Genomic DNA, 27,584 nt, shown 5'->3' on the forward strand with positions numbered 1-27,584 from the left:
TGGAGGACTTTCAAAAATGAAAAAAGAAGGAGAATAGGTGTAAGTGTCCATCTCCCCTCCCCCAAACACATACAAAAAAAAAAATCATGTAATTTGTATATCATTCAAATTTGAACTTCGTGAGAGCATATGATAGTTACTGGCGACTCAAGGTTTTTGAGTAGGCAAGACATTTGTAGAGCCAAAACTAGTAATGAGTAAATTGCTTTCCTTATACTACGCACCCTCTTCTCTGTCCTGAGGCTTCAATTTCTGCCTAACATACGCCCAACTCCAGGCGCGTGCCACTTATCCTGCGCACCGTGGCCCACCATCTTCCTCCATTTTCTCATTTGCGAGACGGAAGCAACCCCTCTCCCTGTAACTGCGTTGTACATTTTCTTGAATAGTTTTTTCCACCTTGCACCGCCCTTCCACCTCTCTCTCTCTCTCTCTCTAAAAATTGATGGAGAGAGGAGTCATGACTGTTTAAGCCCATTTCAGAGAGAGTTACAGATTTTTGCTATCTTGCGCACATTTCTTTTTCTCTTAAGAAGGTTGTTCGGGAGAGAGAAATTTTGTACTGGGTTTCTGCAGCAGATCATCAAGTGGGCTTCGAAAACCCTAGTTTTTGACGATGGAATTTGTGGGCAGAACTGTGAAGAAAGAATTTCAAGGCTTTGGGGTCTTTGCTGGAACCATAAAATCGTTCGACCCCTCCTCTGGGCTCTTCGAAATTGTTTACGAAGATGGAGATTCCGAGGATATGGACTTGGCGGAGATAACGGTGCTTTTGGGGGGAATGGCGGGGGAGAGTGGTTCTGCGGAGCTGAACCAGAAGCCGAGGGTCGGCCGAAAGCCGAAGAAGCGGCGCAGGGTCGAGGCGAAGCGTGAAGTTTGCGGGCATGCAGCAGGTAATGTTTCCGATAATATGATGAATGATGGTCATTTTGGTAGTCACAATGTGCTGTCTGAGACCCTAGAAAGGGAATGGGCAGGGGCGATTTTGCAAGAGTCTTATTCTGGTAGTGGGAATTCAAAGCAATCTGTTTGTGCCGATGTAATTAATTTGAATGATAGGATTAATTTGAATGACGGGATTGATGCCCATGATGGGTTCGATTTAAATAATGGGTTGAATTCGAAGGAAGAGTTGAATTTAAATGTTGAATTTGTTGAAAAAGTGAAGAGAAGCGAGAGTATTGATTTGAATTTGGATGCAAACGGTGATTGTGATGCAAATGTGGATGGTGGTGATTCGGGTAGTTTGGGCATGAAAGTCCAAAAGAGGGAATGTCACTTTGATTTGAATTTGGGGTTTGATGATGAAATGAAGAATGCAGATAATGGATATGGAGAAAATTTTGAAGGAAATACTTCCTTGAATGAGGAGATTGGTGGAGTTGGTCGAGAAACTGAAATTGAAGGTGGTGGTATGAATAGGAATTTCGTGGGGCCTTGTCTTAAAATTGCCGAAGGAATTCCGGTGAGGTGTGGTAACAGTATTGGGGAGCATGTGTTGGGAGATTCATGTGTACTTTCTGTTGATGACATTCAAAATGAGTATGGTGTTCTAGGTGAAAGCTTGAATAGAAATGCTTCTTTTAGCATTTTGGATGCTAACCATGTAAAGGATGGTAACTTTTCTGAGGTCCAAGTGAAGGGGGGTTTTGGTGAGTCTGTTGCTGGGCACCAAGGTGATTTTAGACACACTTACAAAGGAGGGAATATTGGTAGAAAAAGAAGAAAACTTGCGGATGCTTCAAAACCTACAACTGAAGTAGTGCTGAGAAGAAGTAGAAGAAGAGGATCAATTTTGATGTCTGCCCATAATCATGCTGCAAGCACAACAAAATCACATACACTCAGTGATATATCCTCGTCTCCTGCAGTTAGTACAGCCTCAGAGGGAAAGCCATTCATCTCGGGCTGTGAAGGACCTGAAGAACATAGTGAACTTCCTCCAAAAGTGCAATTGCCCCCTTCTTCACAAAATTTGAATTTAGATGGGATTCCCATCCTAGATGTTTTTTCTGTCTATGCTTGTTTAAGGTCATTTAGCACTTCATTATTTTTGAGTCCCTTCGAGTTTGAAGATTTTGTGGCAGTACTGAAATGCGAGTATTCTACTTATTTATTTGATTTCATTCATGTGTCTCTTTTGCAAACTCTGAGAAAGCATTTGGAGTTTCTTTCTGTTGATGGTTCTCAATCTGCTGTTTATTGCCTGAGGTATTTCTATTTTTCACCTCTTTTACTTTCTATTCAATTTCAAGCCGTATTATTATTCAAACTAATTGTTCTGTTGCTTAATGTGTTTCTGCTTAAATATTAATGCAGGACACTTAATTGGAGTTTGCTAGATTTGATCACATGGCCGGTTTTTGTGGCAAACTACCTACTGATTCACAGTTCTGGATTGAAATGTGGTTTCGATCTTAATTGCTTAAAGCTATTTGATCGAGATTATTACAAACAACCTGCACATGTCAAGGTTGAGGTACTTCGTTGTTTATGTGATGATGTGATTGAAGTGGAAGCCATAAAGGCAGAGCTTAGTAGAAGGTTATGGACAGCTGAGCCAGATTCAGATTTTGATCGGAATGTGAACAGTGAGACTTGCAAGAAAAAGAGGATTGATGCTTTGGGTGGTACTTACTTGATGCAGGAGGTGGTTGAAGAAACTACTGACTGGAATAGTGATGAGTGCTGCCTCTGTAAGATGGATGGAAGCTTAATATGCTGTGATGGTTGCCCTGCTGCATATCATACGAAGTGTGTTGGAGTTGCTAATGATCTTTTGCCAGAGGGTGATTGGTACTGTCCTGAGTGTGTCATTGACAAAAATAAGCAGATGAAATTGCGAAAGTCACTTCGAGGAGCAGAGCTGTTGGGAATCGATCCTCATGGCCGACTTTATTTTGGCTGTTGCGATTACCTACTGGTGTAAGTTTATTCCTTGCACAAAATATTCAAGATTGAGTCACCTAGTATTATGGTTGTCTCCTCGTTATCAATTTATTATTGTTGTTATTGTTTTTTTGTGATATTTTGCATGATATGCCTCACTAAAGGACGTAGAAAATAAACTAAATATTATGTCTTCAATCATGATTTTTGTTACTCAATTACAACATGTCTCAAAAGTGTACACAATGTTGTTGTGGTTGTTATTATTATTATTATTATTATTATTATTATTCTTATTACTGTTTGACCTAACAATATATGCTTTGAAATTCTTTCATTTAAGAATGTTAGCTTTTCAAAAGCTCTTCCTTTATATTTAAGACTCAGTTAGTTCACGGAGAACCTTGACTTATCTCCTTTCGGTGCAGTCTAGTGGCTAACAATTAAAAAGAAAAAGGAAAAAATCCTTGGTGAACAAATCAATAATTAATAAAGTTCCTATTTGATTGCTTCTTGAATTCCTCATTGACTTTTAGCTGTATTTAGGGTAGTATCTGTCGTAAATCATAGGTTATTCCTTGCATTAGAAAGAAGTATTTACAATTCTCCATGTCTGATGTCTCTGTGTCTACTTTTTTGTTTTAAAAAAAATTGAGGAAAGAAGTCTTTCAAAGAAAAAATTTTTTAAAAAAAAATATAGGAAACAAAAGAAAATAAGAAATAAGATCACAAAGCGCAGTGCACGGATTTTTTCAGTGAGGAAATTGAATAGGCAGCTGGTTTGGGAGAAGATTCAATACTCGGCCTCTTTATGGTGCGTTGGGTCTGGATGCTTTAAAGGAGTGAGCTTTTCAGAAATTCTGCGAGATTGGAGGCATTTTTTGCTTTGATATTTCAAAGTATTTCTCTTTGTGCTTTTTGTTCTTTTTTTTTTTCTGGATTTTCCCAGAATTTTGATGGGAGCTGTCTTATTCTCCTCTTTGTAATTCTTCTCTTTCTAAATTCTTCTCCAATGAAATCTCTTCTTTTGCAATTAAAAAAAAAAAATTAATGGAATTCAGGGTGATGGGATTTGAGCTCGGGAATTTGGTGGTTGTAAATTTCTATTTTTAGAGCCTAATTTCCTATGGTGTGAGGAAATTTATAGCAATATTTTCTTTAGCAGAATGGTTGGGATGCTATCATGCTAGAGCTGTTCTCAATGTTTGTCATTCAAACTCTTAGAAATTTGTTTCACAGATTCTTGTCTTCTTTTACCCTCACTTGAATTATAAAGTAGGAAATACTGAGAGGGTTCTGGGAGCATCTTTGGGTTCACAATGTTCCTTTCTTTTGAGTGCATTTTTTGTTTTTTTGTTTTTTTTTCCTGTCCTTGTCATATATCCACTCTCCAGAGTTCTCATATTGCTCATTTTCCTTTATTTTTCTCTTTTTCGAAGGGATTTGAGTTCTTGGAATTTTTATTGTTATAAACTTGAATGAGAGAGGTAACTTATGATATTGTGTTGTCGTTGGATGCTTTGTGATGAGTGATGTGCATGGTTCTAGATTCTTTAGGAAAATTTTATTGTAAGTTGTTTTTTTGCTCATTTAATTCATAATTTGATTGTTCTTTTTCTTTCTATATTCCTTTGCTTGAAATTTATTTAGAAGTCCAAGGGAATGCTTAGTTGTAGAGAACTTTTTTTATTTTAATTTTTTTGATTTCCAAAGAATTACCAAATACCACCTTTGTTTTCTACTTTTCCAACATTTATATGGAAAACTTTGTAAACAAGTAAAATTTTTTTGTATACAAATGCTGGAAAACAAGAAAATTAAGAGGCTTTTGTGAAAACTGTTTTACACAGCTAAATTGTTTCTAAGGTCCCTCCAAAATGAGGGTTTAACTGGACTGGTCCTTGAAAGAGTCTTTTCTCTGTTTTTGAATTTGTTGAAAGAATCAATGGTAATAATCTTTTATATAGGGTAGGATCGAACAAGTTTCCCTTTTGATTTATACTTGAATGGGAACACTATTTCTCATTTGTTCTTGTAGTGTTCCTCTGCATGGAAAATCGAGAATAAGTTGTTTGATGCTTTGGGGGAGCAATAGGCATACCCCTCCTCTTTGGAGAGTACGTGCTCTCTCATTTAGGTTCTTTCATAAAGTGGTAGAAGGAAAACCTTATGAAGAAGTTTGATTTTTTTTTAATCACTATTATAGATGCATTTGGTTGGAGTACTACTAGATTCATGGTTGTCAAATCAGGTATCCCATTTTTAGATTGCGAATCATAAGGTTTGGCGACAAATTCTAGAATAGTTTTGAAAGGATAAACACCTAAATAAAAATGGGTGTTCTATTTCTAGGATGAAGATAATAGTGTAATAGAAAATTTGTTCAATGACATGGTCAAGATTCAAGAAGATTCAACTAGCCTTTCCAAAGTCCAAATCCTAATTCAAGATAATCCTTCAGCCTGACATCACTAACACTATCATCTCAATCAAGTTTGTTAGAATTCGAATCCTGCATGGAATTGCTAGGAGGGTCAGTGAGACTAGATGTAGGATTGTGTCAAGGACCTTATGATTCTTCTAGCCATATAAAAACTAATGAAAAATGCACTTACATGTTTTTTTTTCACAGACCTCTATTAAATAGGCTAGTAAACAAATTTAGTAGTTAAGCATTCAAGACTAAAAAAATTGCTTGTAAAGCAACTCATCTGGTGGAGTCCACATGTAATGAAGGGATCAAGGTCACATTTGGTTTGTTAAATAGAATAAGTTAGGAATGGAATGGTGGTAGCACAGTGATTTAATAGCTTACAAAAGAAAACATATTGTCATACCACAAATGATCGTGCAAAATTTTTTATTAATCCATAACATGGAAGTTGCAAGGAATAACCATTCCCAAATTTCATGATGGAAATGTCTATTCCTATCCTATTCCATGTTGGATGGAATAACATTCATTTTTGCATGAGTTGTTTTTTTTGTAAATTATTATATCTGTATACTATTTGTATTTCATTCCCACCCTACAAGGTTTTATGAACCAAACATGCTCCAAGTGTTCAAGTTGTTGCATTGCTAACTTAATGAAGCAAGCTTCTCTATACTATAAAGGGGATTCCCCTTTGGTGTCATTTTTTACAGATGTCAAATTTATCCTTGTATAAATATCTTTTATTTTTTAAAAGAAATTAGTGATTGAGGATATAAATGTAAAAAAAAAATTTCTAATCGCTTAAAAATAGGAAACAATTTAAATTTCATCTATCTACCTAAAATGCCCCTAACTATCCTAAAATACTCCTATAATTATCATATTTTGCTTTCTTAATTAAATTTAAATGCCCTTCAACTCTTAGTTATTTTCTCAAAATAAATATAATTTTGAAAAAAAGCATGTATATAGTGAGTGCCAGTGACTAGTATAACGAAAAAGGAACAAATGCTTTCTAAGAAGACATTATTTTAACCCAAATAAGTGAACAAAAAAACTATAGAACACGAACTCCTAACATAATTTTAAAAATGTTTTAGAAAACAAATAATAAAAAACAGAGCTATCGAGCTAGTTCCTCAACATTGTCAGTATCCGAGCTACTATTTGCTTCATCAGTATCAGTGTGTGTGATCATTGATGACTTAGTGGGTCATTACAATCATCACTGCCCTCATCATTATTATCATCGAATTCAATAGGGTATTAAATGTCTACTGTCATCCTCAACCTAAACATTAACATATGAAGTCTGAACCACTGGATGAACATTAATGAGCTAAAAGTAAATTTTTTAGTCCATAGTCATTAATATTAGATAAATCAAATCACTTTCTAATCTTTCCATTTTTCTAGGCTGTGAGTTATTTAGGGTAAACATCAAGTCCATGTTACAAGTAATATGGTAAAGATTTAAAAAATAGAAATTTCTTGTAGTATGTTGCGACTTACAATCCTATCATGATCCTGCTGGATCCAACCAATCATGCCTACAATGATCTTACTACTTTCCTATTAGTTTGCAGTTTGATATAGGATAGGCATTGATTTGGTGAAATAGGATCAGGATTGTACTATCTGTCGTTCCAAATTGCAATTTTAAAAACCATGATCGTCATCATCATCTACGAGGGCATCTCTTCTTCCACTTCCACTGCTTATCATCATCTTAAATTCAGTCTCTTCATCCTCAGTTCCTCTCCCTTTTTCCATTTTTGTCAGCAACTCAGTTTCTTGGTCCCAAAAACAAAGAAAAAAATATCTCCTTCTTAATCAAGTATCATCCTCAGAGAGATTGTTGAGTTGTTCTTTCTGTCCTCAATTTGGGCCAAGGCTTGCCACTTACAGAATCCCTTGCCAGCAAAGAAAAGGTATCTCACAAATATCCTTTCCGAGAGAGAGAGAGAGTTCAGTGTCCTTTCTGTTCTCAATTTGGGCCTTGTGCTTGTTGCTTACAGAGCCCCTGTAGGTTCTGCTTCTAGTTCACTATGACATCCCTAAATATAGCCAAAAAGATATGAGATTGTTGAGTTGTCCTTTCTGTCCTCAATTTGGGCCAAGGCTTGTTGCTTACAGAACCCGTTTTCAGCAAAGAAAAAGTTATCTCCCAAGTATCATTCCAAGAGAGAAAGTGTGTGAGTTAGTGTTATCAATTTGGGTTTTGTGCTTGTTGCTTACAAAACTCCTTGGCTGCTCATTAGGAAGTCTATAGGTTTTACTTCTAGTTCACTATGACATCCTAAATATATAGCCAAAGAAAAGTGTTGTTAGGGATGGCAGGAGCTGGCACTAGAAATTGAGGGCGAAGTGGATCACTAAAGGGGACGACAACTTGGGGTTCTTTTATAGAGTGGAAAATGGGAGGATGAAGAAATTGTTAAGGATCTTGAATTAGATTACAAGGGTTTGGGGCCATATGCAAGATGGAGATTATGGACTGTTACAAAGGGCGGGCTGGAACAAAGAGGTTGCTCTTTTGTGACCTGTTGGTCATTGGTTTGAGTCCAAGGAAACAACTTCTCTGCATAAAAGCAGGGGTAAGGCTGCATACTGTCGTATACTGTGATGACCCTCCCTCTACCCTTGCAAAGCAAGGAGTCTTGTGGCCTGGGAATGCTTTTTTTTTTTTCAAATGGACTCTTACAAATACCTATTTGTTGAGGATTTTGCCTAAGTAGACTGAGGTTGGAGGTTTTGGATTAGTGTCTCATCGAGACAACGTCTGCTAGTAGCTTGAGAGGCCTTTGAAGTTGAAGAAATTAAAAAAAAAAAAAAAGTGTTTGATATGTGTAGGAAAAATCTCCTTGTCCTAATGGTTTCATGATGGCCTTTTTTAAGGAGAACTGTGAGACACTGCAAGAGGATATTTAGGTGGTTTTTTTTAGGAATTCAATAGAAATGGGGTGGTTGGTAATAGTGTGAACTCTACTTTTTCGACCCCTATCCCAAAGGAGGAGAGATCGACGACCATGACTCAACACACCTTCATAAGGTAGACTCATCTTGGACATTTTCTTGGTGGCCAGTGAGGTGGTAGATTGGAGGAGGGGTAGGAGGGTGCTTATCTTTGAGTTGGACTTTGAGAATGCTTATGATAAGGTGAGCTGGGGTTTTTTGGATAATTCAATGTGCAGGAAAGGCTTCGTGGTTGTGTGAAAGAGATGGATTATGGGGTGCTTGAGTTCGACCAACATGTCTGTTATTGTCAATGGGTAGCCTAGACAGTGTTTTAGATCTTGTTGAGGGCTTAGGTTAGGGTACCTCTTATCTTCAGTTTTGTTTACGCTGCTGGTGGATGTCTTAAGTAGGATGCTCTAACATGCGTAGGACTTGAGGGTGATTAGGGGATTACCTGTTGGTGGTGTTTCATCTCCAATTTGCTGATGGCGCTATGTTTTTCTCAAGGACAATGTTGGGAAATTCCGAAAGGATTAAAGGTCAATTTGTTAAATTTTTAAAAGGATTTTTGAATTAAAGGTCAACTTGTCCAAAAGTAGGGTAGTGGGCAGCAAGGATCTTTAGGGGTTTACAATTAGGTGGTTGCGCTATTGTCGAATGACTGTTATCCTATGTAGGCCTCCCTCTCAGAGGAAACCCCAATTCTGTGATTTTTTGGGATCCTGAAATTTGTGATCAAGTAGGAGGCTGGAGGGGTGGAAAAGGGGGTACTTTTCCTTAGGGTGTCATGCCGCCTTCATTAGTGCTGCCCTCCTTAACATCCCTATTTACATTTTATCTCTTTTTGGGCTGCCTGAGAGTGTGGCTAGGATCCTTGAGGGTATGATGCGTGTCTCTCTGGTTGGGTTTTGGGGAGAATAGGAGAGATTATCTTGTTAGTTAGGAGGTTGTTAGCATACCCAAATTGGAAGGCCGGCTGAGACTTGAGAATGTGGTTTCCAAAAACATATTTTAATTGGAAAATGTTGTCAAGGTTTCCCTTAGAGGCACACTCCTTATGAGTTATTAAAAGCAAGTACTGGGTTCATCAGAATGGGTGGGACTTTATAGGTAGTGGGTTTGTTCCTCATGCTAGTCTTGTAGCCTCTAGAAGTTTGTTTCTAAGGTTGCTAGCCTTTTCTTCCCACCTGGCCATTTTAAAGTGGGTAATGGCAACATGGTTTGTTTTTGGGTGGGTTCTTGGGTTGGTGAATGTTTGTTGGAGTTGATGGTGTCTCGCTTGTTTAAACTTTGTACCATGGTCGTTAAAATCACGATCCAGATTGTAGGATCGTACTGTCCTACTTTACTAGAACTATCTTGATCTTACCTAGAATTGCAAGTTGGTAAGATTGTAGTGGGATTGTAGTAGGTTTGTAAGATCCTACATTTGTTCATATTTTTAAAATCTTACTAAAATACTTTTCATATAGGCTGGCATTTTGTTTTGTATAATTTATACATGAAATGGACAACTTAAAAAGTGATTTGGTTTATTTTACATTGACGGAATTATGATTAAAAAATTTTCTTTTTGGTTCATTACTGATTATTAAGTGGTGCAAACTATAAACATTAAGAATGAAGATAGCTAAATAACATTGATGTATTTAACAATGATAATGATGATGATAATGATGATTTTAGTGATGGCCTTTCACTGATAATAGTCTTAGTGATACCAATGAGACAAATGGTGGCTTGGATGCTGATATTTGAGGTAGAATAGACTGAATAGTAGAAGCTAGCTTGATAGTTTTGCTTTTGTTTGTTAAGAATTTTTTTGAAAAAGGAAAATGGATATTCATGTTTGTATAGTTGTTTGTTGATTGATTTGTGTTAAAAATTGTGTTATTTTTTTTTAAATAAAAATTTTAAATTTTTTATAAGTGATTATTTCATTTTCTTTGTGAGCTGCTTTGATTAAATTAGGAATGCAACTATTTGAACACTTCATCTTTCATTTTTTTTTTTGTAATGTGAGGGCTCCCATAGATACTTGTAATTTTTTGAGTCTTCAACACTTACTAGCCAATTCTGTAGTTTTATATCATAGACGTTTATGAAAAAATAAGCATTTTTCATATTTATTTATGTAATCAGTAGAATCTTACGATCTTTGATCTGATTCTACAGTCTGATCCTGCAAACCATCCTAGCGATCCTATGTATGATTTCGATTTTAATAACATTGCTTTATCCCTTCATAGTTCACCTGTCAATGCCTTATCCTCTTCCTCCTCCTCCTTGTAGGGGTGGGCTAGGATTTCTACTTTTTTAGGAATTTCAATGAAATAGAGGTTGATGAGCTTACCACGTTATTCAGCACCCTGAATTGTTTTCCACTGTCTAGGATTTCTACTTTTTTTTTTTTCACTTCGTCAAACCCCCACACCTAGTTTTTTTTTTTCCCTTTGGAGTGACATTGTTTGGAAGGCTAAAGTTCCCTTCAAGTTTCAAACTTTTTATATGGACTCTGACTTTGAACATGATTAACAAGCATGATTTGCTTCATATGAGAACATCTTACAAGACTCTCAACCCTGACATGTGTGTGAAGTGCTGTGAGTTCAATGAAACAAATGTTCACCTTTCTTACAGTGCATGGTTGCTACCCATCTTTGGAGTGCCCTCTTTTCTTGTTTTGGTGTAGCTTGGTCACCACACAGAAGCTGGTTTTTTTTTTTTCTTCTTCTTGTGAGATATTTGGGTTTTGGCAGGGCAGGAAGGCTGAGGTGTTGTGGCATAGTGCTGCTTTTGCTATTTTGTGGACCTTATGGATTGAAAGGAATGCGAGAACCTTCAATGATTGCACAACCTTTTAAGGTCTCTTATGGGATAGAGCAGTGTTTTTGGCTTCTCTGTTGGTCCATTTGCTTGGTTTTTCAGGGGCTTGCCACTTCCCCCCATCTTGTTTAGGATTGGCAGGCAGTGCTTTCACAATATTTTTTTTGGATGATTTTTTTTTTGTTCTTGGGAGGACATGCTGTTCTCCCTTAATTGTACTTTTTTGTTCATTGTTAATATGATTCTTCTCTCTCTCTCTCTCTCTCTCTCTATTAAGAGATCGCTGGATCAAAACTTACCTTATATTTAGGACCTTGGGATTTGGACCTTGGGTTTGGATTTGAATGAAATACAGTGCAACATTGTACAGAGTTTTGTCCAAATACATACAAATCCAAAATTGAGGCTTGAAATCATGCTCCCAAGCACAATTTTAGTATTTGTTTTTTGTTCAACATATAGCACTTTGTTCGTACCCAAGTCCCAAGCTGCCATTGACCTCTTTATTTTTTTCAAATTCCTTGAACTTGTAATCATTTTGGCACTTGGGTGGCATCGTGTTGGCGCCTTTAGCAAATCTGTTTTTAACCTATAAAAAAAGAACATTTTATGCCATTCCAAACATAAAGAAAAGGTATTTTACACAGAAATTAATTTATGTGAGAGTCTTTACATTGAAACAAATTGATCCTATGCCATGAATCTAATGATCTTAGAATATCTTCAACCACTTAACTTTGTAAACTAGTTTGAAGTTGGTAGGGGCCACATCAAGACACCCCCACCTGAATAAATAGTTGGTCATATTGCATTAAAAATAACTAATCTGGAGGAAGGGATATGTCTGAACTGGCATGTGCATTTGAAGTTTAAACACTAGTAATCTCAATTTTTTCTCAGGAATTCTAACTTTTAAGAGTTTGGAGACTCGAGCATGCAACTCTCGGCAAATCAAACTGTTCAAAAAAGCTGGACAAGTGAGTATGCATAGGGATTAAGGAAACCAAGAAATTGTGGCAATTTTGAATTGAATTGTGCCTAAACATTAGAGGAAGATTCTTTTAGCTCAAACTGTCTTTCTATCTTTGCCTGATTAGATATTCCATGGAATGGGATAATGTTTTATTTATTGTGTTCATTCCCTTGCTGTTTTTGTGCGCCTTTAAAGACATACCTTTGTGTGAAGATGGGCAAAAACTGAAAAGGTTCACAAATTCCTTTTTTTTGGATGAACAATAATTGATTACATCTGTTCCAGTTATTTTAAAATTCAATTAAATGGGATCTCTAATATGACATTATTGATGTATATTTCCCCCTACTCTTCATTTTGTAAGGCAACATTGTTTCCATGGTTCATATTATATTATAATCTTCATGTTGTTGTCATCAGTTGAAACGATGGGTTTGGTTTGGACCTTTTTTGGATTTCATGTGTTGCTTTTTTACAGGTCTGATTCCTGTGATGCTGACTCATCTTCCAATTATTACCAGAGTAATGATTTGAATGTTGTTATTGAGGTGCTAAAGTCATCACATATTCATTATGATGGTATTTTAAGTGGAATCTCCAAGCATTGGAACATTCCGGTTAGTTTGTTTAAACCAAGTACGAATATGAACTCTCAAATTCATACCATATGCTCAGAGGCATGCGTTAAGGTTGAAAAGGTTGGTGACAAAGCACTAGAGCAAATCTCAGTCATTACCAGCAACTCTGGATACCCTGGCTCCAATTTTTCAAAGTCTGTTAACATAGATTCTGTGGCTGGGACCCACCATATGGATATGGAAAAGCCATATACAAGTTCTGAAGGGTCAGCTGAAATTACACAAGCAAGTACAGGCATTCAAAATTTTCAGAAGCAGGGGCCTGACTGCTCGAATGCATCTTGTGAAAATCTGAATCAGTCTCTGACTCTAGCTTTGACATCTATCAGTTTGGACATTAAACAGGAAAAAGATGTAGAAACTGCAGTTCCTGGTCATACATCATCCATAATAAGCCCAAGCAAAGGGAATGCTTCATCACAAGTGCAGTTGCGAATTGGTTACATGAACTGTTATAGTTTTGCTCAAACAGCTTCATCAGTTGCAGAAGAGTTGATGCATAAATCATCAAACAAAATCAATGAGAACTCTATAATGTCTGTTGAGGAAATAATTTCAGCTCAATTGAAGGTCATCTTGAAGAAATCTACCAAGTTTTGTTGGCCAAGCATTCAAAACCTCACTGTTGATGCACAGAAAGAAAACTGTGGTTGGTGCTTCTCCTGCAAAGTTCCCAGTGATGACAGGGATTGCTTGTTTAAAATGTGCCATACAGTTCCTGTTTCAGAAGTTTCAAAAAATGAGGTGGCTAGTGTTCGGTCAAAGAGGGATAAGAAAGGCCATCTTGTTGATGTTGTCTGTCATATAATGTCCATTGAAGATCGTCTGCGTGGGCTTCTAATAGGGCCATGGATGAATCCAAATTACAGCAAGATTTGGCGCAAAACTGTTTTGAAGTCGCCTAATATAGCATCAGTGAAACACCTTTTGCTTACAGTAAGGGCTCCACTCTGTCTGTCCCTCTCTGAGCTCAGGATTGCAATTACTATAATTTTGTTTGGTCTGCTTGACTGTTTGATACAAATATTGCCCTAGTAATTGCTTGGAACATATGATCTAAATCTTTGAATACATAGCTTAATTGGGTATCAAATTTCTCAAACAGATTTAACTTCAGTTTGTTGTTTATTTCAGTTTTTACGGTTTCATTTATGATGCAAATAAGGACTTGTTTGTAGCTCGTCTTATAACTAACAAATCTCGTATCTCTATGCAAATAAGGACTTGTTTGTAGCTCGTCTTATAACTAACAAATCTCGTATCTCTCTCAGTAAGCTTTCTGATTGAGTTAGATTACTTACTGTCTTGAGTCTCTTGACTGTAAAACAACCCTGCTTGAGACTAGTTTTTAGTTTGTTGACCTGGAACCATGCAAATGCCCCAAGACCAGACCCAAAAACCATCCCATTGGCGGGTTGGGTTATTAGGTTTCGATTTGGGGCAACTCATGTTGCAGTTATGGTATCTGCATTCCTCAATTCTGAATGCTGGTTGTGTTGGCTATTCCGCAGTTCAGGAGAATCCACATTGCACCCTTAGTAGAAAGATGCAATAAATTAATTTTTATTGTTCTCATTCTCTGCTATTTTAGCATTAATGTATATTGTTTGTTTTTTGGATAGAGAGAAATTTTATAAAGAGAAGCTAAAATGTGTGAGGAGGAACATTGATGTAGATTGTTAATGGCAATTTTGCAGTTAGAGTCAAATTTGCATCGTCTTGCTCTTTCAGATGACTGGTTGAAGCATGTAGATTCTTTTGTTACAGTGGGGTCTGCCTCTCATGTTGTAACTAGTTCCCCACGTGTATCTTCAAAGCATGGGATCAGCAGAAAACGGGCCAAGAATTCAGAATCTGTCTCTAACTCTTCCGCTAATATTGCTACTGGGTTGGGTATATTTTGGTGGAGAGGTGGTAGGCTTTCATGTCAGTTGTTCAGTTGGAAGGTTTTGCCACGATTGTTGGTTTCCAAGGCTGCTCGACAAGGTCTGTGAGTATTTTTTTGCTTTTTTTTTTTCTTTTTGGTTCAGTTGTGCTTTCGATTTTAGAACAGAATAATCATTCTGAATTTGTTTGAAGTTTAAATTTCTGCAGCTGGGTGTACCAAGATACCAGGCATCTTATATCCTGACAATTCAGATTTTGCAAAGAGAAGCAAACATGTTGCCTGGCGAGCTGCTGTAGAAACAGCAACAAGTGTGGAGCAGCTTGCCTATCAGGTGGGATCTTCTTCCCTTTTCTGGTTGCTATGTTTAGGTATGGTCATGACCTGCCTGGTCTCTGCAGCCTGGTAGGAATACCCATTTTGGAGCCTGCCTGGCCTTTTTGGCCTGGCGACTATCTCCTGCGTGTAAGTTGTAATCGGACCTTGTTCTCATATTGGACCTTCCAGGACAGGCTATGTTTGAATGAAGCAGCAAAGTCAGGTTTCAGGCTGGCCTTTGGCTTGCATTATAGATTTAACTATTAAATAAAGTTTAAAATATTTATTAGTTTCTTTTATGAAAAATATTAATATTTTAACTAATTTTATTTTCTAGCATACAGTTTTTCATTTGGTAGTATGCCTTTGTTGGTGGCTCATTAATGTTCTTTGGGATCCTGGAATACTGGCTATTCTTACCCCAGAGTTGGGGTAAATTGGGGCTGGTTGTGGAAGCCATCTATCCAACATTATGATTGGTGTAATGGCCCTAATATGAGCAATTGCAAGCTCTAATTATTTTTCCTGCCAATCGGAATGTTGTGGTTCCTGTTTTGATGGATTGTATATATAATTTTTGCAGATTAGAGACTTTGATCTTAACATTAGATGGGATGATATTGAAAATACTCACCTTCTCCCATTGTTGGGCAAGGAATCAAAAAAATCAATCCGGGCATTCAAGAAAGTTGTAATCCGCAGGAAAAGCTGTGAAGGAACAGCTGTGAAATATCTTCTTGATTTTGGCAAGAGAAGAATTATTCCTAATATTGTTTTGAGATATGGATCCATATTGGAAGAATCATCGAGTGGAAGGAAGAAATATTGGCTGGATGAATCTCATGTTCCTTTAAATCTCTTGAAAGCTTTTGAAGATAAAAGAATTGCACGTAAGTCCACCAGTACAAATTCTAGAAAACTTCATGAGAGTGTCAGGATAATGAAGAAGCCTTTCAAGAAGAGGGACTTCTCATATCTTTTTTCAAAAGCTCAAAGATCAGAGAATTATCAATGTGGGCACTGTAACAAGGATGTCCTGATCAGGTAATAAAATTGAATATAATTCATACTTTGGAATTACCACTTTGTTCAATTGCTCAATTTGTGGGACTGTCATGAAATCTTTCCTCAAAATTCTGATATAATCTCAAATACAAGGTGTTCTTAATATTAGATCGTATAAAATTATGTGAAAATTTACCACAGTAATATTGGAGTAAAGAAACAAAGTTTTTGTAACTTGAACTCTGTCATAAATGTGAGATCTTGATAATTCTTATGACATTCTGTTATAAATGTCTGTGTGTTTGTGTGTCATTGTTAATTTCAAAGTTATTTTTTATAAAATTGATAATAAATTGTTTGAAATTAATGGATCTATTACTTCTGTAATTGACCATACAACAGTATAAGCTGGGACAAATGTTGTTGTAGCTACTGTCAGTGGCCCCGGGGTTGGGGGGCGGGGGGGTGTGAAGCTTGACTTTAAAAAAATTATATCATGCAATCTTTTGCATCTTTATCACACTTTATTTGCAACTCAGGACATAAACCTTTTGTATGAAATATTTTAATTTTAAGTTTATTCTAAAAATATTAATATGATGTAGATAATAATTATTCTTAAGTAACTTTATAGCATTAATCCTTAAACTCTTATGGTCACACAAACTAATTTTTCATCTTCAATATTTTGCAGACTATCCATCCCTGTTGAATTGTTGATTCAACATCTATTTGTTTTTAAATAGCAAAATTGAATATATGTAACAATATGAAAAAACTTCACGTATATATACAATAAACTAAAATAAAATAAAACATATTCGTTAAATGTAAATTACATAAAATTATATAACAAACATGTAATCAACATAATAAAAATTAAAATTTTGAAAAAAATGATAATAAATTGTTTGAAATTAATGGTTATATTATTTCTGTTATTGATAATAAACCTGGGGGAAATACTGTCTTATTTTAGTTCATACAAGACATGGCAAACAGTTGTTTATCTATTTGGGTTGTAAATGATGTATGCGTTTTATAGTTTGTTGCAACTTCAACTGTCAATGATTTTGTCAAGCAACTTTCTCTCGCCACTCTTTCTTATCCAGAGAATTAGATACTTCAAATTGTCTAATCTTGCTTATTCTCTTGGAAGTGTGAGTGTTTTGTTTCGTTGTCAGTTAGTTAAAGACAAATTTTATTACTCTCAAATATTATTGCACGGGTGTTTTATTTTGGTATTTGTTAGCGAAAAACAAGTGTTACACTCTCGCATTTTATTGCCATGAATGATTGGCATCTATATTTTATTCAAAATTTTGCATTTGGTGATCCTAGTTTCTGACATTAGCTTCAACAGTCTTCTCAGTCCTGGATTGTTTTGGTGCTTGGTTACCTGGATGTTTTCAGTACTTTTTTTTTCCCCAGCTTTCCCCATTTCCCCCTTGTTTTCGCTAGGCTTCATTTTGAGAATTTAACACTACCTAGAACTCGCATTTGTTGTTCATATTGTTCAGTTAAAGTTTGGTTGCTTGTTTATGCATGTTAGGTCGAGTTGGATGTTATGTTATGGGGAAGTTAAAACATAAGGGCAAATGATGGTTCAGGTTGTATTTTTGAAAGTTTTAAATTGAGTTTTAAATAAAATTAGGAACAATTTAAAAACAAATAATATAAAGTGGGAAAAACTTGAGGGTGGAGTTTCATGGTTTTAGTAGGTTTTATGGTGTAATTATTATATTACTATGTATATCATTCAAAAAGGACTATCCATGCTAACATTTTTATTTCCTTGTTTATTATTGTATCTATTCTGTTTAATTGTTATTGACTTGATATCTGTTTCTTCATTTGCAGTGAAGCTGTGAGCTGTCAGTATTGTGAAGGTAAACTGTTAATTTTTAGTGAAATTTCCTTGTTCGTGCTTAATAATTTAGTTTTAGTGCTTCACTGGCTTTGACTTTGATGATACCATATTAGCAACATAACTAGTATGGGTCAAAAGAAACCTGCATCCATTATTTGTCTTTATTATTTTACTCCACAAAAGCTACTGTTGATAGCTCGCAAATTGTACTTATTTTGTATGAGTCTATCTATATTTCTTTCATTTTCCACTTATTATCGGGCAAACATTTTTTATGAGCACTTATTCTGTTGCCAACTTGATGGGTATATATTATAGTCCTCCACCTTAAAAATGCAGATCTGTCAATTCTGTAGTGTGAAGTTATGGGTGCTAACTCTTGCTAGCAACTAGCAAGTGTGTGCGCTGTTATGAATTACAGATATACTCTTTAGTCATAGTTAGAATCGTACAACTTACGATTCAATTCATGTGGTTCGTATCAATTCCACATCAAATCAATCTGAATCTTTCTTGTGAATCTTTAAAAAAAACTGAATCATTGCCAAATCAATCAATTCACCTCGTGAATCTAACGAATCGATGTAAATCCATCGATTCACATGATAGACCTATCATATACTGACGTACCCAACTGGTTAAAAACCCTAAAAACAACATTTATTCTTTTTTTGCTTTGACTATTATATGATTACCTTCCATTACTTGTCTGCATCAATTTTGAGCTTAAAAAAGGAAGGAGAAAATAGAACTTTAGGTCTTATGTTGCCTTCACAAAAACTATTTTCCACTCTTGGTGGAGTTGTGTTTTGCTGTTGAGAAGAAGGGCAAAACACTCATTGGCTAAGGTGGTAATCATGTTTAGTTGTGTTGTTTAGATTCAAAAATGTTCTTTTTAGATTTGATTATTATTTTTTTGTTTTTTGTTTTTTGGAAGAATTAAGAAGCAATATATTAATGAGAGGCAAATTAGCAAAAACTATACTATGGAAGGCTAGGAAAAGAGGAAGGCTTTCTCTCTCATTTCTCTCGCAATTTTCTGGTGTGTTTGCATACAGAGAGGAACAAAAGAGTTTTCAAAAATTCAATCTCAACGCTTCAGTTAAGCAAAGAGCAATGGTTTGGGTTACTAGTTCTCATAGTCCAGTAACAAATGAATTCAATGTAATTTTTGATTTTTGTGACACCCTTTAGGGTGCCCTTCAGGGTGATTGATTTCTTGTACTTCAGGTTGGTATCTCCTTGATGCTCTTTAATTTATACTTTCTTTACTGACCCCCTCCCCCCAAAAAAAAAAGAATATGCATTAAATATTATTTTTTTAATTGTTGATAAACACCGAAAGTTCAGTTTTTAAAGTATTTTTTCTTGATTTTTCCCTTAAACAATGTAAATTTAAAAAAAAAAAAAAATTAATATTTCTAACCCGTTTACTTTTCATTTGTTGAGGTAAAGCATACACATTAAATATGATTTTTTTTGGTCAAAATTTATACGTATTTCAATGTTTTGCTTCTTGTTTGTATACCAACATATACGAACAAATTCACCAAATTCACCTAGGTCAAGGGATTAGACCGGGTTAGTATAGAAGGGAGAGGGCTAATAAGTTAGCACAAGAAACTAAGATTAGATTAGCAACTTGGAATATAAGAATTCTTATGGGCAAAATTATGGAAATAGTGGCAAAAATGAGGACTTAAACTTTGGTACACTAGAGAAGAGAAACATAAAAGCGGGGTGAGAATTATTGTAGACAAAGATCTAAAAGATTATGTAGTAGATGCTAAAAGAATAAAGGATAGGATCATTAAAATTACGATAACTTTAGGCCTGGAAATAGTGAATGCCATTAGTGCACATGCTCCCCAAATATGAGTAGTAGAAAATCTTAAGAGACAATTTTGGGAAGATATAGATGGCATTTTACAAGGGCTACTAATGTTTGAAAAGACATTCATATGAGCTGATTTGAATGGACACATTGGAAAGGATAATATAGATGAAAGGATACACGGAGGTCATGGATATGGAGATAAAAATGAGGCTGGGGTCATACTATGTTAGATTTTGCCATGTCTTATGATTTGGTTTTATCGAATACTTGTTTCATAGAAATAGAAGAACACTTGATAACGTTCAAGGGTGGATATAATGAAAGCCAAATATATTTCTTCTTAACTAGGAATGGAGATCTAAGGATTGAAAAGTTATCTTAGGTGAAAGTTTGACTACACAACATAGAGTCCTAGTATGAGATATATGTACTAAAAAATGGAAGAAAAATAGTAACATAAATCAACACAAAAGGATTAGATGGCGGAGTTTGAAGGGAGATAATATAATAAAACTCAAAGATAAAATGATTAAGGAGTGCAATTGGATTGTAGGAGATAAGGTAGATGCAAATATTGTTTGGAGTGAAATGACTAATTCTATTGTGAGGATAGCAAAAGAGGTTTTAGGTGAGTCTAAAGGAAGATAATCGGATAGTAAAGAAAGTTGGTGGTGGGATAAAAAAGTTCAAAAGTCATGACAAAAAGAATTTGGTATAAAATATGGCAAAATTGTAGAAATATAGAAAATCTAGAAAAATATAAAAGGCGAGAAAAAATGCACAAAAAAAAAAAAAAAAAAAAAAAACACTATTAGTGAGGCTAAGGATATATCTTATGATACTTTATATACTAGACTAGATACAAAAGAAGTATAAAACGACATTTATAAACTTGCTAGAGATAGAAAAAGAAAATACAGAGATTTAGGTGATGTAAAATGTATAAAGAATGAGAATGATAATGTATTAACTAGAGAAGAAGAGATAAAAGAGAGGTGGGTGAAGATACTTTGATAAGTTATTTAATGAAAACCAAAAATGAAGAGAAGACTAAAAATAGGAGATTTTTTTCCAAAATTAGAGTTCTTGAAGTTAAGATGACATTTAAAAAATGAAAAACGGGAATCCTATAGGACCAGATAAAATACCAATTGATGTTTGGAAATGTTTAGGGGATAAAGGAAATATTTGGTTAACAAATATTTTTAACATTATTATAAAAACTAAGAAAATGTCGGAAGAACGGAGGAAAAGTTCGTTAGCACCTTTATACAAAAACAAAGGTGATATTCAAAATTGTAGCAACTATTGTGGTATTAAGATGTTTGAACTTTGGAGAGCCACATTAGAGTTTAAAGGTTTTAAGATAAGTAGGAATAAAACAAAATATACAAAATGTAATTTTTGTAATGTAAGGAGTAGTAGTGGAGAGAAGATTAAAGTTGATAATCAAGAGATTAATAGCACTAATAGATTTAGATAGGGGAGATTGAAGAAGATGCAGTAGATAGAATTAAAATAGGTTGGGTAAAATGGAGGAGTGTGTTATGTGATTGTAGAATATTCTTACAATTAAAAGAAAAGTTTTATAAGACGAGTATAAGGCCAGCTATACTTTATGGTTCATAATGATGGGCAACTAAGAAACGACATGTACAAAAAGTAAAAAAACTCCTGAAATGTGAATGTTAAGGTGGATGAGTGGTATAACATTAAAAGATAAAGTAAAAAATGAGCTTAAACAATGATTTAGGTATAGCACTGGTCGAAAACAAGATAAGGGAGGAACGAATTAGATGGTTTGGGCATTTGAAATGTAGGTCTAGTAGAACACCTGTATGGAGGAGTGAAGTAGTTATTGTTTCTGGGATGAAAAAGGGTAGGAGTAGACCTAAAATAACTTAGAAGGAGGTCATGAGAAAAGATTTAATAGCCCCTAATCTAATAGAGGAAAATGCTCTTGATCGGGTGAATTGGCTAAAAAGGATTCATGTAGCCAACCCTACCTAGTGAGACTTACGGCTTGTTGCTATTGTTGTATATCAATATATGCTTGTCATTTAGAATTATTTTTGGAGATTTGTACCAAATATTATGCTTTGATTTGATTCGATTCTTGATTCCCAAAATTGGAATTTTGATCCATGACTCAAATCTCAATTTGACAACTATGTCTTTAGTGTTTTAAATGTTTGGAAATAGAAGTCTTTAAATATATATATATATATATATATATATATATATATATTTGTATGACAACATTTATATTTGAAGTGCAAATTTTGTACTTTACACATTGTATTTGGTAACATTGCGTTCTGCTTTGCTCATTGTCGAAAATAGTATTTTTTTACTAAATTTAATTTCTCTATTTTGATGCTATTTTAAATGGAAAACTCGATAATGGAAATCTAATTCAACCACCTCTTACTTGATAGTTTAAAGCATATATAATAATTTCTACTGCCATGCTCTGTTTATTATCTTTAAAATGTTAAACTTGCAAATTAATAATTTCATAATATAAGTTAATGCATAACTTTACTATACCTCGTTGATCATTCTCCCCATCTCTCTCTCTCTCTCTCTCTCTCTCTCACAGATGCGTGCAAAATAAACACGAAAAACTTAGGTGTTGGTATCATTGTCTGAAGTTATGGAAACGAAAACCAGTAGCGAAAATTGACAATAGAAACTAAAATTTTAAAAGTAGGGTTAATATTTCTAAAACTAAAACAAATTAAAAACCTAATTGAACTCATGTTCATTTTCAAATAACAATTAAAAATATAATTAAAATAATAAAGTACAAAAGAATATAAATTAAATACTACAACAATAGCAACAACGAACCAATCCTTAAGTCCTACTAGATGGGGTCCGCTAATAAATTAGGTAGTATTATAATAAAAATATAGAAATTAATTATAATTAGTTTATTTATTATTATATTTAAAAACTCATTTATTAGTGCTCCAAGAAAAAATCCTATTGTACTTGACATTTGAAAAAATGGTAAATTTTTTTTTTGAATGACTTATTATTTTTTTCAAAATTTTAGAATATTTTTATGAATATATTTTGTTTTAATTATATTTTAATTTCATGTGGTTGTTTATATTACTTCTAATTAAAAAAATTGTATGGAGTGAATAATTTAATTCACAAAGTTCAATTCTGAATATTAATGCACTGTAGCAATAGGCTGCGACGACAATTAAAAACCATAAAATCTCATTTTTAGTTTTTAGGAAAACTAACACCAGAAATGGAAATTTTAGCAATATAAAGAAAGGCGTAGTCATAAACTGTCGTTATTTTTTAGATAAATGAAATCATAAGTGATACCAAATAGTCCTTTACTCCTTTAAAAGTTGAGTTTGATGTATTTGTTTTTTTTTTTTGTCTTGCTGAATGTTTTTTTTTTTCAATTTTTTTTTTCAATTTTATCATTTGAACAATGGAGTTTTCACTTCTCCATTTCGTTTCTTTTTCATTTTAATTTTTTTTTTTTGTTACTTATGCTTTGGGGGAACTGGGAGGCAGGGAGTTGGGTCGTAAAAATTAATTTATTTGATATGAAAAGTAATATTAATTTTAAATTATGGCATTAAATATTTCATATTTGCATTGCACTTGCCATCAGCTAGTCTAATTAATTTACCAATTTTAGAGATTATTGCTTTATCATTGCATTATTAGTTGACAAAAAGAAAAGAGTCATGTTGGTGGGTTGAGGACTTGCTCCTTCTGGACTGAGTCTGAGGTTTCCTGGAGTTGTGAGCACCTCATGCCGCATGGTTTTTTTAACCCCCAAGATCTTTTCATGTTGTTGAACATTATCCAAACTTTGAATTCTGATAAGAATAAAACATGATTTTCCATTTTTGATGCAAACTCCTCCTAACTGAAGGAGAGTTTACATGGTACCTGAATGGTAGATTGCAACTTTACAAGTAGTGTAAGAAGTTACTTTATTCAAGTCAGCCACCGAAGTGCCTTTAAACACAATGTAGAAACACCAAAAAAGCAACCAAAGAATCTTTCTGTTGTCTAGTGTATCCATTTTATGATTATCCTGCTAAAAAATGGTGCTATTCCTTTGTGACCAAAAGGCAAATGTTTGAAAGGGGATACCTTCAATATGAAGTGGTCCTTAGAGCTTTCAAGCTTTTAAACTTGTCTTTCTAGTGGGGCACCTGAGGAAAGAAGCTTGAGTGAGGAAATGCTGAAAATTTTTCAAAGAAGCTTTAACCGAATGAATTTAACAATGAATTATATATACTAAGAAATTTTTAACCTTTTTCTTTGGTGACTTTTAAAAAAAAATTTCCAGATCAGGATGCGTTAAAAGTTTTCGGGGGAAAAAATCTTATTAGTTGTATGTGGAAAGTAATGGTTGATGTGAAGGTCAAGCTCTTCATCTCCTCACATGCGTAATGTGCTATGGTACTTATGAGCCACATTCTTATCTTTTACTGCCTTTTTCAGTGGCTTTGAGCTTATGGAATAAGCTATTTGGCTTCTTTGGTGAATGTTTGGTGTGCTCAAGCTCTTAAGAGGCTTTTTGTTAACTTCTTCCATAGGCTTTAGGAGGCTTAAGGATGTAAGCAGTAATGCCTTTACATCTGCTTTAGGACAGAATTCTTTTTCTTGCTTTTGTTTGGGCTAGATCATATGGTGGCTTTAATGGGATATTCTTCTTTTTTCTATCAAAACTAATAAAAAAAAAGGATTTTTTCCCTGCATGATGGCTCTGTTTTCTTGATTTTTGTGTATTTTTTTTTTTATTGTTTTTTCCCTCCTTTTTCTTTCATTTCTTTTTCTTCCTTAGGTGAATGTCTTACCCTCTTTTTTCCTTATTACCTCACTCTTCTCTCAATAAAATTTCTTTTCCTAGGGGAAAAATCTCACATAGAACTAAGGTTTATTAATTGTTAAAATCTCAACCATGACCACATTCCAAGCATGAAACATGATCTTGGCTGGCTTGGGACTTACTCATTTACTTGCAAGAAGTCATTTTCTCCTTATTTACCTTTGGATAGAAGCAATCTACCTAAGATTTTGAGAACATGCCCAAGTTTGAGCTGGTCTTCCCCCATGATAGGACATATCTAAGACTTAGGTCCTCTTGCGCATGTGAGGCCAATGAAATGAAGCCTTTCAAAGGAAATTTATGGAAAGGAGCTAACCAAAAATTATCTGGGCTCATTAAGGAATAGGAACTTTTAGCATAAAGAGCTACTCTTGAGTGTTCGACAAAAAAACTATAAGGTGTCTAAAAATGTTTAAAATGATTGGATATGTATTTTTGTTCCAAAAAAATTAATGCGTTGGTAATTTTGTAATATTTGAAAAAACTAAGAACACCCATGGGATATAATAATTTATTATAAAAAAAAGCTAGCTTTAAAAGTTTTTAATCCATAATTTTTAGAAGTTCCTCATAATGCCAAAAGTTAGGAGCCGTTTGGTATCACTGTCAAAAATTATGAAAACAAAAACTAAAGACCAAAAACAAAAACTAAAAATCAAAATCTAGTAACCTATGTGGTTAATATTTTTAAGACAAAAAAAAAAAAAAAATCTTGATTAAACAAATGCTCATTTTTATCCTTGAATCAAATACAACTAAAAAAATATGATTGAAATCATAAAAATACAAAATAATACAAATTCAAACTACTATAATAAAAATAAAATTATTATTATTGTTTTACTTAATTATTATATTTCAAAATTCACTTCACTAGAACAATCTTATTGTACATGATAGCTTAAAAATAATAAAAATATTTTGTAAAAGAATTTTATTATTTTTAATTTTTTTTTGAAAATTTATGGACATTATTCTTATTATATTTTAAATTTATATGATCATTTTTATTTTTATTTTAATTAAAAAGTATGTATTATGATTTAATTCATAAATAGTTATTCTGGATATTAGAATATGTTGCCAAAATAACTGAAAACCATAAACTCTGTTTTTTAGTTTTTTCACAAACGGCTGAAAATTGGTAATAGAAACAGAAACTGGCAACTAAACAAATGCTTTTCCATATTTTGCTTCTTCAATCTAGAGAAATGAAAACAAAAAGCAGAAACAATACCAAACAGCCCTTAGCTTTCTAACAGCTGTTTACTAAATGTGTTATACCCAACTTAATGTAAAAGGAGTGGTTCATTCAAAAGAGGATTTTTTTTTTTTGTGTGTGCGCGTGTGGGGTGGGGGAGGGCGGCTCACACTAAGTACAGATTATAGAAAAACTTTCTATTTTGGGTTTTGAATGGCCAGCTAAAATATGCTGGGATAGGTAGAAAAGTTGGGATGAATAGCATGAAAGAAAGTGGGACAGCTCGACTCTTATTCCCATTACTGTTTTTTAGATTGTGTGCAAGAAAGAAATAGAAGAGCCTTCAAAGGATCACTTATGTCCTTGAATATATTCAAAGATATTCAAAGATAGATAGACTACTACTTTTGTTGATATAGTGGGTTATACATGATAGACACCCAAACTATTCTCTACCCTTCTGACACCTCGAATTTCTTGCGGGTGATTTACTGATTTCTCTTTTTACACTGTTTCATACAAGGGTGGCACCCATTCGGTGCCCATTGATGAATTCTCTTTTTGCTGATTAAAAGAACAAATATAATGAAAATTCAAATCATTGAAGAAGCCTTGGTTGTTGATTAAAATAAAATTTTTGATTTTTGGTCCTGAATGACCTGCTAAAATATTGAGATAGACAAGTAGAAATGTCAGGATTAATATCAGAAAGTTCAAAGCATTGAAAAAACCTCAGTTGTTGATTAAATGGTGAGTGTCAAGTTAGATGGTTCAGAAGTGTAGTTTGAAGAAATATGATAGGAGGATGGTGCCGGTTAATGTATTTGGGAGCCTCTAAAAGTTAAGTGAAACTCAATGGGAAATTCAAATTATCATGCTTTTGTTGAAAACATGGTTTTTGAGTTGGTATAATAACAGGGTTTATGTTCTTTTACAAGTTATCTTTGAAGAGTTAGCAAAGGCCTTGTTATGCTTCATAATAATTACACTTCATGGTCTGTTCTCTGGTATGCTTACTCCTTTTTCTTTATTAATTTTTAAGCCCCTTATTCTTTTAGGGTTTTCAAATTCAAATTTGAATACCTTTTGAGGAAATTTTAATGGTTACTTTACAGCTCCCTTGTATCTCCAACTCCTTGATTAAATGATCTTAATCTCTTGATAATCTGTCATTTTTCTTAATCTTCCTCTCTTCTAAGGTACATTTGTCATGTGAATAATCTGTTTGTTATCATTTCTGTAATTTGTTTTCTATTTCTATTTTTTCTTCAGTGAAGAAACAGATTATGACTTTGTTTTTATTGCTAGATTTCTGTGTTTGTTGTTGCTTTTCAGCTGTTTTTCAAAAAAATTGAAAACCAGATTTTATGGTTTTCATTTGTTTTGGAAAAATAATTTAATATGCAGAATTACCTTATGAGTTAAATCAGTCATTTTATGCATAAATTTAAATGTTAAAATAAAAAAAAATATTCCTAAAATTTCTAAAAAATTTGAAGAAAAAATAATGAGACATTTGAAAATATTTCTACTGTTTTTCAATTTCTTTATACAATAAGATTGTAGCACTAAAAAGTGAGTTTTGAAATATAATAATTTCAATTTTTATTATAATATTTGTTTTTAATTTGTATATTTTTGTTTTTTATTATTTAAATCATATTTGTTAATTTTTATTTGATTCAAGGAAAAATTTATAATTTGTTCAATCAATTTTTTAGTTTGTATTAGTTTTATATATAGTAACTGTTAGAGGTTATATATGTCTTTTAGTATCATTATTGTGTGCAAGTATGTTAATTAGTGAGAGTTAGTGAGGGTATTATTGTCATTAGAATGCATTTAATTTGTATTATAAATGGAGGAAG

The 27,584-nt window shown here is 33.8% G+C and overlaps 1 protein-coding gene across 2 annotated transcripts in view; it reads left to right on the forward strand.

Moving 5' to 3' along the window:
- The first annotated feature begins 352 nt into the window (after nucleotides 1-352).
- LOC131149218 (DDT domain-containing protein PTM) overlaps nucleotides 353-27,584 on the forward strand; it is a 31,300-nt gene continuing 4,068 nt past the window's right edge. The window contains exons 1-7 of one of the 2 annotated variants that reach the window (XM_058099469.1): nucleotides 353-2,211; nucleotides 2,320-2,925; nucleotides 12,562-13,657; nucleotides 14,419-14,707; nucleotides 14,816-14,940; nucleotides 15,508-15,968; nucleotides 17,790-17,818. In XM_058099469.1, coding sequence (XP_057955452.1) covers nucleotides 617-2,211; nucleotides 2,320-2,925; nucleotides 12,562-13,657; nucleotides 14,419-14,707; nucleotides 14,816-14,940; nucleotides 15,508-15,968; nucleotides 17,790-17,818 — 4,201 coding nt within the window. In that variant the 5' untranslated portion in view covers nucleotides 353-616. The remainder of the gene's footprint in view (nucleotides 2,212-2,319; nucleotides 2,926-12,561; nucleotides 13,658-14,418; nucleotides 14,708-14,815; nucleotides 14,941-15,507; nucleotides 15,969-17,789; nucleotides 17,819-27,584) is intronic. The other variant, XM_058099470.1, reaches the window with a different exon arrangement.

This window comes from Malania oleifera, chromosome 2 (assembly GCF_029873635.1).
Source record: "Malania oleifera isolate guangnan ecotype guangnan chromosome 2, ASM2987363v1, whole genome shotgun sequence".
Lineage (NCBI taxonomy): Eukaryota > Viridiplantae > Streptophyta > Magnoliopsida > Santalales > Ximeniaceae > Malania > Malania oleifera.